At 38.0% G+C, this 11609-nt stretch overlaps 1 protein-coding gene across 1 annotated transcript; it reads right to left on the bottom strand.

The window, feature by feature from the left end:
* Positions 1-7178: 7178 nt before the first annotated feature.
* LOC139480575 (platelet endothelial aggregation receptor 1-like) lies at positions 7179-11039 on the bottom strand. Its single transcript, XM_071263716.1, has 6 exons — positions 10991-11039; positions 10367-10687; positions 10148-10232; positions 9785-9848; positions 9376-9437; positions 7179-7229 (listed from the first exon to the last, which is right to left on the bottom strand). Exons 1-5 carry the CDS (start codon positions 11037-11039, stop codon positions 9399-9401), a joined length of 558 nt encoding a protein of 185 aa, XP_071119817.1. The 3' UTR covers positions 7179-7229; positions 9376-9398.
* Between the last annotated feature and the right edge of the window lie 570 nt (positions 11040-11609).

The following is an 11609-nucleotide window of genomic DNA, read 5'->3' as shown; positions in this document are numbered from 1 at the left end:
CCCTGGTTAACTCTAGCACATGCCAATTTCGTAGCAGCAATGTCCTGCAAACGGTGACTATGTTTTGATGGAGTTGGTACAAGCAAACCCTTTGAGGATTCGAACATGATTCGAGGTCGGAAATGGGTTAAGAACTCACTGGGACCCATGTGGTGATGTCTCGCAAGCGTTTTATGACGTTTGCCAGCGTTGGTAGAAACAAACCATATGTGGATTCGAACCTGGACGGCGTCTGAAATGGGTGTAGAACATCCCGGGACGTTCGGGGACACGTCCGTCTCGTAGCGGCGATGTCTCGCAAGCGTTTCCTTACCTTTGACGGTGTCAGTACAACCAAACCTTACCTTTGACTTTGGTCATTGGTCACGTGGTTTGCAAGCCATATTGGATTCAAGGTTTTCACAGAGTTTTTGGGGTACCACTCTTCAAATCCTATCTCCTCTGAACCCACTGCATGAAATGCATCCAAACTTTCTGAGAATTGTCTCCATACATAACTCATCAAACTCTGTTAGCCGTTTTTGGATATCTTTCTTAGTTACGGCCCTATTCGATTTAGATTTTGATAATTTTTTTCACCGGAATTTTACTTTAAAGATCTTATCTTGTAAGGTTCTCCACGGAAACTATTGAAAGTTGACATGAAGTCAACACGGATATATGTACCTCATCTTTTGCTCTAGGTTGCATGCTAAAAGTAACACCGCTTGGTGGTAATATTTGATTAATATTTGGGGCACCCCTAGAATACGTCTATTTCGTTGGCGCGATGTCCGGTGACTATTTTTGACCGGAGTTGGTACAAGCAAACCCTTTGAGGATTCGAACATGTTCAAGGTGAGAAAAGGGTTTAGAACAGACTTGGACAACCCTGCACATGACAATTTCGTAGCGGCGATACCCTGCAAGTGGTGCCTACATTTGACGGATTTGGTACAAGAAAAAACCTTTGAGGATTCGAAGATAGACGTTTGTGCGCAGTGTTACTTGGAGCCCGCCATTGCTGCTTGCAGCTTTAATTTGTTTTTGTTATCATTATAACATATCGATATGTTATATCACTCTTCGCTGCCGTCGTTTTCAGCAAATATTTCTTAAATCATCGAACGTGGAATCCAGTACGGTTTCGGAGACAGACTAACAAATTTGATGTTAAGCAGCCGCGGCGATCACGACAAAATATGAAACATAAGAGTGAAAACTGCTACCAAGGTCAATACATAGTAAACAGGTGACAATAATAGTAAATTTTGTAATATCTTTTGAATTTTGATTTATTTCGGATTTTTCTTGATAATAGCTAACTGTTGCATATTTTGCCTCGATGTGTGACATGCGGGTACGTGCTTCCGGTTTCAGAAATGACCGATAAAATTGGAAGTATTTTGATTATTTTTCGTATTTTGCATTATTTTACTATTGAATGGTTTACCAAGAATGTATTCCAGTTGAGGTGCTGGGTATCATCCAATATTTGTCATTATTCATAGTGTTTGTTGACATTTGTTCAACTGAACAAATCGCGAGTTACACCACGCCCAAACGTGTCACTACGCTTATCAACAGCATGTGAATGTCCAAAAGTACGAAAACATTTACAAACTCGATAAAAATGAGATATTTTTACAAGGATTTGTAAATTCATGTACATAATTCTAGAAAATCAATTTGGATATATAACAGGATTGTAATAGTATTACAGGGTGACGATGCATGTGGAGTTGTTTGATTACCGCCGTTGGTATGATCGTACAACTTTCATCCAATCGATGATGGTACGATTCAGATTGGTTTTGCTTGTAACTAATTATCCTGAAAGTTGCTAAGTTTTAGAAATTAACCAACTTTTCGTTTCAGTAGGTAACACAAAATTATGATCAATGAGAAAAATGATAAAATTATAAAGAATATTTCTGACTTCATGCCGCTTATCGTGAAATGCCAAAGTCAACAATGGCCGTTTCTGGTAGGTATGTGCCGAGAAATATGGCCAATACTTTCTTGACTCGCGATGTTTTCTTTTTGAGGTAAATAAACTACTGAAAGTTTTCATATTTTGCAAGCTGAGCATTTATGCATACCATACGTTATATAAATGACACGTAAAACCTACTTGGAAACTAGTTAGTGCGAGTTTTTTTGTGAGGTGTCGTTATGTTATTTGCCTGTCGAATGTGTTCGACAGTAGAAACACGGCTTGTGACACACTCTGTCGAATGGGTTCGACAGTAGCATTGACAGCATTACAGACAGCATTCACTGTATTTAAACATTTTCTTCTTGATTGAAAAAGTGTTGTGTGGTAGAAGGGACTTGTGTAAATTTGTTTGTGGTAATTGTCAGTGGCAGCAAATCCTTGAGTGGTTAGTAAAATGTAAAGTGCTGATCAGCTATTAACATAATTCTTACTAATAAATATATATCTGTCAAAGAAGTAGGCGAGGTTTGCTGTATATTTGATGACAATAAGAAAGCATATTCAACATATAGTAAAAAGGCATACATAGTAATTACAACCATATCAGTGGGCTAGTGGATAGATCATCTAGGAAGGTGGAAGTTTAGCGGTTTGATTCCCGGCCATGCCATTACAAAAGACGTTAAAAGATGGTTCTTCGTGTTACCCTGACTGGTGCCTTGTCTGACTCGGATAAAACTAGGACTGGAATCAGTATACTGTGTCGCAATGGGGAATCTATGTTAAAGTGGGGCATGGTATCTCCGGGGGCTAGCGCTACGAAACCAGCATTCAGCCATATTAGTACAACCAGACACATGCAGACACGCAACCACGCGTGCGTGCATACATGCATGTGACTATGTTAGTGCAATAATCTTGAACTGATGCTAAACGAAATTTCCGAGAAACTTGAAATTGTATCATACGTACCACGTCTAATCAGTGTCTAATGTCAAAACATACATACAAAAACAAGCAGATAAAGCAATGTTTCCAGTCAAAAAGTAATATATAAATTAGTAAGAAATATACCGGCCACATCTCTTATATTCAAATATTCAAATTTTTGTGGAGATAGAGACATGGTTATCATCACGAACCGTAGAATGTTATCACAGAGAGTGAACGTTTGCGATGAGTTTCATTCCATTGTACTGTTCGTCTTTTTGTCTTTTTGGTGAGACATAGAACACATAGAACACTAAAACAAATACGTAACTCTCAGGTTTAAATAGGGAACATTTTCTTGTTAAGTTATATATCTTTCAAAAATATTTTTGTTTCTGAATGACACGATTCCGGGCACTTCAAAATGAAGTAATAGTTGACATTATGACAGACAACAGACGTTACACTCAAACTAACGTAGTCTCTGTACAAGATTGTAAATAGCATTGAAAGATTGTGTCTTTAAATTCATTTCCAAACAATAGTAGGATATACACGACGACATTGTAGCCACGCTCACGTCAATATCAACAGTAGATCCAAAGTACATTAAAGGTGATATTGAAGGGGGGGTTCTGCAGGTTTTTATATATGTTTAGTCGTCATTGCTTGAGGTGGAGAAATTTACGAATTTAGGCACCTTGTTAATATTTAGAACCAATGCTACTGGGCATTAAGAAATCAATATTTACTTTCATTAAAGTAGAGCCAAACAATGAACTATTATTTAATTATCGTGTTACTAATTAACGTGTTGCCGGCTTGTAATTTGCCTTTGCGAAAAAAAGAAGCCGAACATTGACTCTGCAAACGTCCTGGAATGAACAAATGACTGTTTCTGAGCATGACAAATGTTATATTTGGGATAACAGTTACTAAATCATTGGTTTCTATATATTGATGTCAGGAAAATATCGCGTTCTCAGAAGCCGATGCAGGATCTTGCAGAAGCAACTGTCCTCAAACTTTCACAAAACAGCAATAACGTTTCCATATAGTTATTGTTATTACCAGTATCTCTAATGGTATAGCTTGCAAATATGACTTTGATATGATAGTATAATAGTACGGATAACATGAGGTAGAAAGCGGAAAAGTCTTTAATAATACTTAGTTTTACAAAATCGCATTGATAGCAGTTTCAGAAATGCATCTGAATAAAAACGAAACTTGAAAAACGAAAAGCTAGTATTGAACAAGTTAAGATGTTTTTTTCTAAATTTGTCTGCCATGAGCATTAATTTTGGTATTAGTGAATCACTGTGATGAAGCATACATATTAAATATAACCTTGTTTCAGCATATTTAATAAATAAATTGTATGATTTTCTTCATAACGCTTTGCTTGAAGAAATTGGTGGTGAATGTACACTTGTAAATCCAACTGTAATAGGATTACCAACTTCTTGTAATTAAAACAATCTTAATAATATATCTCAATCTGTGTGTGCCCATTCGTGCGATTCTTCTCTCTGTGTGTGCACGCAAGCACACCCAGAGTCACGTTTACTTGTTTTAAAGTGCATCCTTTATTCAAGTTTGTATTAAAGAATCCAATGGTGTGATGACTGTAGCCCGAACTTTAGCCCTATGGAAGTTTACCACATATTTTGTATACATCCTTAGCTCAAATTTTGTAATCGGACCATTTGAGATCCTTTTGAGATTAGATGCACCTATTATTTGTCAAAACATATGATGGTTTGGAGTAAGTAGTTACACACAAAATAATGAGTGTATGGTTAGAGTGCCACTTTGGATGGAAATCATGAAGTTTATGTAACTTTGATTTTAAATCCAGTCTGTTAGCTATTACTAGATGACAGAACCCACCGATCATTCGGGTATATTCTGGCATTAGTGGTTTTGTATTGTATTTCGGGGGAACTATCAAACAATAGTTATCATTGTTAATCATACAAAGTATACTGCATCTATTACATCAGGAGTAATCCCACACGCCTTCCCAATATTCTGCGTCAAGACAGACTGTTGTTGGAAGGAAGCGAAGTTTTTCCGTCTCTCTCATGCGCATGAAGCCTTGGAAGCAAGGTATGATTACTTGCACAATATATTAATGAGAGAGAACATCTTTTGAAAATCAAAGGATTCTTGAAGTGCGATAACAGCAGGATGATTAATGACACTGTATTAATTCCATGAATTATTAACAATGGTAAATATTGTTCAATACTTTCTGAGGAGTCAAATAAAACATTATCAAATACCAATATCATCAACTATAAGGAAATCCTATTGTTCTGTGGGAGAACAACCTAGTTGGCAACGATATGAATTTGAAGACCACGTGAGTTATACTTTTGATTCATTTGATATGAACACAGGTTAATAACATATGTCAATGTGTTGCTTATCGAAAGAGGATATTACACAGCATAACCTTAGCCATTACATTAAAATACTCTACGTTGGCATTTTGCATTTTCACTTCAAATGCAAGAGAGGTACATACACCGCTTGATGCGCCTGTACAATATTTACAATGTGCAATATTACTTACTCTTTCCACAGTCGCCGTCTGTGATATCTGAACATGAAATCGTGTTGCATCCATCTTTACATGTCTGATCAACACTACCGTCTGTAAAGCCGCATTGAGGACAATCCAGCTCACAGAACTGCCCAAAGTAACCATCTCTACAGGCAGTGCAGTCTCCAATAGATCGGGTACATGTCAGGTACCGGGGGTAGCACTTGTTACTGCAGATCTGTCCATACCGCCCGTCAAGACACGTCGTTTTAGAGCATGTCTTGTCTGTGTCACACCGGAATCCCTTGCACAACTCTTCACATGTGAGAGAACAGTTTGTACCATAAAAGGTATCCTTACAGCTAGTACAACTGCCGTTGACACGTTCACACAGCTGACAATTCCGCGGACAGGGGATTTTGCATGAGGTGCCTCTATATCCATCCACACATCCGTCAATACAAGAAGTACGACCAACTTCGTCAAGCTTGCATCGCTTGTTTTTGCAAGTCATTGGGCACTTATGCTGGCAACTGCTACCATAGAAACCACCTTGGCATTGTCGATTCTGTATACCAACAACCACTGACCCTGAAAGCAAAAACGTTATTGTGAAACAATTTAACAACTTAAACATACACGTCAACGCTACATGTAGATTATATCAGTACACATCACCAACAGAACGAACGTTCATAAACAGTTAAGCTCTGATGCATGATTTCACGGGTATATACTTCTTTTAAAAAAGCTAAGCAATAACATATGTGCATGTAACAAAACATAACATTACACCAATTTTAAACTAATTCGCATTGTGGAATGTGGTATGGATTTTAGCTGAGTATTTATATTTAAGAATTTTGTTAATTGTTTTGAGGATCTCAAGCTTCTTTGAAAGCATTTTTTGTAATCGTGCATAGGTGATACATTTTTATTACATATGTACAATGAACAAGGCATATCTTCATAAATAAAGTCAAAATATTTGTTGTATTGCATGATTCAAAGAACTATTAACATACTCTAAATGAACAATCATTTTCAATTTCCGATTAGTCTGTGTTTAGATGCGTAAAAGGAACAAAGGCCAATTTGTAGCTAACATGTATATTGATTTTTGACTTTGTAAACATATCACGTTTCAAAAACTAAAAATGACAATGTCATAAATAGTTTTGAGACAATTTTCTTTATAGTTTACTGTCAGTCTCTGCCTAGGTTCTTATCAAGTTTGTTTACTGCAGATCAACGTGTGACTTCATCACATTATAATGATTTTCTCTATACACAACCCTGATTTTAAGTTTCCTAGACATGTTTTCAACATCTCCGTTTCTGAGGTACAGGTACAGTGCCGGACAGGACTACATATTCATGGATAGTAACGAATACTTGACCGTGTATCTGCAGTTCCAGAGCGTCATTAATATAAGTCTTTACTTGTTTACCAATCAAACTTCACACATTTTGTGACATAAATATGTTTAAACTATACCCTGTAGATGGGTAGACGGTGCTCTTTCGTCGTGTCACATATGAACCCACAATTAATTACTTAGACTAACATTTAGTCTCTGAAATCTTATATTACACAATATCCTTCTTGACTCTAAAAATATTTAAAAAATCCCTATGCTGTGGAATAGAGCTAGCTTGAGCTGGCTAGACTTGCTTTTGTATGCATTTCTAGATTAATATATTTTCATAAAATAAATATATTCCACGGTCATGGTGCAGGACTATTAATTACTATGCACATATTGTTACCAATACTTACATAAAACGACGAAACGAAATAATCGACATCCATCCATACTTGCAGAAATGCTGAAAATAAACACTATCATCAGATACAAATAATAGCAAAGAATATATATACATTTTAAAACAGAAATCAAAATTTAACTTCATGGATGGATAGTTTTCCAGGTCGCACTGCAACATGAATATATGGCCTGTATGATCTTTTTTAACTTATAAAGTGTCACAACTGTTGAAAGAGTTAATAGAGAGGAACTTTGACATATTCATTATTTATTTTATGGGAACCATAAACGCAGTTTTCACATGCAGCTCATGGGATATGTCACGTGTTAGAAAAATCGCTTAAAAAATCATGAGAAATCTCAGCTAAAGGCTAACTATATATAAGCATGTGTTTATGAATCACTATGAAATTCAGTTGAATTTTTACTCTTATTGAAGACTATTTAAAAGCGTATGGAGTTACGATCACTTAAGGACTACGGTAGTTTTGTGGAACGGAACCCTGACCACCTTGGCAGGTCGCTCACTGCAACCTACAGTCCAAAACATATTCATGGTTTACGAGCTGCCGGAATCCGAGCATGGGAGAACGACGTTAACTGTATTTTACCTCAAGCGGCTGCTGTGGTCTCGGTCACATTATCAGTTACTTTTTTTATTTTTAGCTTCAAGAACGTTGGCGTAACATAATTGGTTTAGTGCTAATCACGTTTACTTCTTCAAATGGTATCTAAGTGGTCTTGCACTATGAAACCAGCATTAGTCCAGACTAGTACAAACAGCCACTTACACAGTCCATGCACGTCGCTATATACATATATTGTAAACGACATTTCTCCGGATCAATTTCAAGCAGAATACACACACATTCACGTACGTACGCACGCATGTATGCACGCACGCACGCAAGCACGCTCGCACGCACTCACGTCGCAAAATAAGTGCTATAATCTTAAAGGTGATGTAAACCCCATTTCATCTCACCACACCTGAGTGCTCCGAACATAAACATACTAACATGGCCGTCAATGTCACGGGATTTCACCCATCTGGACAGACGTTTACTTGGCCTGGTGAATAGAGTGTCTGCCCGGAGTGCGGTGGTTCGATCTCTGGTCGTGTCATCCTTGGCGCTCGGCATTAATGCGAAAATCATGATCTGGACACACACACACACACACACACACACACACACGCACGCACGCACGCACGCACGCACGCACGCACGCACGCACGCACGCACGCACGCACGCACGCACACACACACACACACACACACTGTGAAAAATCTGTTTCAAACTCGTTCCAACTAAGGTGAGTAGAGTTTCATTTCTCGTTGACTATGTTGTAACATTTGACTTAGCAGATGATTCATCTGCTATCATTTCCGTTACGTTACCTCATCTGTATCGCTTTCAGTATACATTTGGTGTTTGGAATTCAGCGTGTTATCAATACACTTCATCATCTACCATCCGTTAAATTACAGAGCACAGAGGATTCACGACGAGATTGCATCAGTTGAGTCAAGTGTGGAATTTCTAACGACTGTCAACTTTGTCCGAGGGGCGCTTCTCCCAATTTACAAGACGAAGTTCAAGGTCGTAAGTAGACGCGGCGATGAATGTCGATATGCTCATGGGGCATAATACTATTAGTGAATCTCTGAACCTTTATAATTCCACCATGCATCCTATATTTCGTATTTGTTCGCGAGGTATGCAATACATCACAGGCGACACCTAAAAGTTAAAATATGTCAACAATTACAGTTTGATATGCATGCCGACATGCGTAATATGTCTATGTATCGCTGGTTGTTTTGAGAATTAGTGAAGTGTCTATAGTGAGTAGGGTAGACGTTGGAGCGTACAGTTGCATAGTGCTTCTAACACCCCCTTTCGAATAACCAGCTGATGCCCAAAACAGTCCCGTCCGCATGTTTAGTATAACAGTCCCGTCCGCATGTTTAGTATAGCTGTAAATTAAACGGGTGATCTTTCCACGGGGGGGGGGGGGAATAGTAAAACTAGTAAAACTAGACAATGACAATGGTGTATCTACATCCAAAACAAACCACGAAACTTGCATATTTGTGTATTCGGAGAGGTTTAGGTATGATGACAACGTATATGAAATTAGATGTTTATAATGTGTGTGATTTTTTTAATGAACCATGATTTCAATTATAAATAATGACACTCACATCAATATTTTGTACAGAAATCATCAATAGCTGTTTCCAGTATCCAGTGTGTTCATCTCAACCTGTAAGAAATAAAAATAGAAGTTCAGCGTCTTGAGTAAATGTCGAGAAACATTTAGATTTCTGGAACTTAAAAAAGTTTCCTTTGTGACTGACGTCTGTTAAAATATTTAGTTTTACGAACTCTGGCTCAAGTCGCGAGATTGAATGTAGAATTGTGCAACACAATTTATTATTTGTAACTAAGCTTTCTGTATATCTTTCCTCAAGTGAATTAATATCAGTAAATCAAATAAAAACAGATAAGCCACATGGCTATTAAGGGTCGTACCGCCGTCAATATCTGGCAAAATCTATTAAGCGAAAGATCCATGTACAGGATAAAACACTCAGTTGTGATGCTACATACCGATTCCTCTACAGGACCCCTATCAGCCCTTTTATTTTTCCGTATTTTGTGCCTGCGTCTGCGCCTGCGCCTGCGCCTGTGAATATTATTTAATTGATATTCATATAACATATGGCATTCCAGCTAAATGTTTTTCGTGACGAATTATAAACAGTAAAACACTGCTTACTATAAAGAATTGTTAGACCATTAACTAGCACAGACCCGATAACATTGCACCAAGACTTGATCATATTGTTTTAAGTGGACCATTAGCACCCTGTACATATACTGACAAATGTATGCCAGTGACAAACAGTTTTCGCTAACGTTTGCAAAGTTTAAAATAATTGCATATATCCAGGTTTGAATGCGTTTACTTACCATATGGCATATACAAACAATCCTGACAGTGCACAGAAAATCACTATGACCAAGGGAACACTGAAACGGAGGCAGCTAGTGAAACCTGAAACTCAGAACAAACAGAATCATTAATCCACAGGACAACCTCGGTCGACATTGATAAATACACGCAACTGTATTATGTTGCTGGGAAGGTTCGAACGTTTAGCTACTTGGAAATCTCCTTGCAACTCTTACCGCAGTGAGTTTGCGTGATATCTGTATCAGACTTGTTTGTTGGTTTTGATATCACTGTACACGATGTTCCATTCTTGCACCCAATGGAACACTCGCCATCTACGTGGTTGCAAGTATTGTTGATACAGTTGGAGTTGCACTCTGTGAGACAGGTGGTACCATGATACCCTATGTTACAACCTTCCAGACACTCTCCCGTAGCGACATTACAGTGGACTATGTTGTTTAATGGGCGACAGTTAGATGAACAGTTCCTGTCACATGCAGGTCCCCACTCGTTACTGCCACAGTGTTCACCTCCAACTTCACTGGTCACTGGTACTGTGAAGGAGAAACGGATGTCAGCAGATGTCAGCAATAATAGGAGAGTTGGGTGTTCCTAAGTGAAATATAGGCTCCAGGTAAATACAGCAATACAGATACCAACTTATTTATTCGTTTACGTTTTAGAACTCCATTTTTAGATCACATCGGCGTGCAACGTAAAGTACTGCATTTACCCGACCCAAATCCAACATACTTCATTTTAAGTTAGTATAGTAATCTAGGTTAGTTGGTAAATTTACACTTTCGAAATAAGGATGGCAAATGTGATGATGTTTGTAGGTTCTGTTCATACCTTACCGAACTGGAAGATGGAATGGAGCCCAACTGTCCACGTTAAGATGTTCATTCCACATCGATACTGAATTCATCTCCAAATACTCGACTGAAACATGTGAAAGGTAATTACAACGAAACATGCGACATCGTACCACACATTTCAACGATGATGTTAAAAATGAGTTTGTCAGTTGTTTAACGCCACACTCAGCAATATTCCTGCTACACGACGGCGGTCTGTAATTAATCGAGTCTGGACCAAACAATCGCATCGATCCACGCAATTGGAATCGATGGCATGCATGCAAGTCAGCGAGCCTGACCCCCCGATCCCATTAGTCGCCTCTTACGACAAGCATGGTCGCCTTTTATGGCAAGCATGGGTTGCTTAAGACCTATTCTTTCCCGGATCTTCACGGGTCAAATCATGTTAGGATTAGAAGCCCAAACATATATAACATTGATTTAAATCCTATCATTTTTAAGTCACTGTATGATGAAATAGAGCATATATATATATGTTTGGAATTCCCTAACAAAACATAATAAATGGAAATAAATGATAATAAAATGACTTAAATATTTTAGCGTTTTGTAAATTGCCACATGTAACAGAGAGTACATTTTCATTGCAGCTGAG

The sequence above is a fragment of the Haliotis cracherodii genome, unplaced genomic scaffold, assembly GCF_022045235.1.
Source record: "Haliotis cracherodii isolate W230 unplaced genomic scaffold, xgHalCrac1.p SCAF_4, whole genome shotgun sequence".
Lineage (NCBI taxonomy): Eukaryota > Metazoa > Mollusca > Gastropoda > Lepetellida > Haliotidae > Haliotis > Haliotis cracherodii.
The sequence above is the reverse complement of the archived record's forward strand: the minus strand, read 5'-3'. Positions and strand labels throughout refer to the sequence as shown.

Bases quoted from the DNA above. Each gene is read 5' to 3' on its own strand.
- LOC139480575 (XM_071263716.1), bottom strand. From the start codon at position 11,039: ATGAACATCTTAACGTGGACAGTTGGGCTCCATTCCATCTTCCAGTTC. The intron at 10,688-10,990 runs GTAAGGTATGAA...TCTCCTTCACAG, and splicing joins CCATTCCATCTTCCAGTTCG to TACCAGTGACCAGTGAAGTT. The intron at 10,233-10,366 runs GTAAGAGTTGCA...TCTGAGTTTCAG, and splicing joins TATCACGCAAACTCACTGCG to GTTTCACTAGCTGCCTCCGT.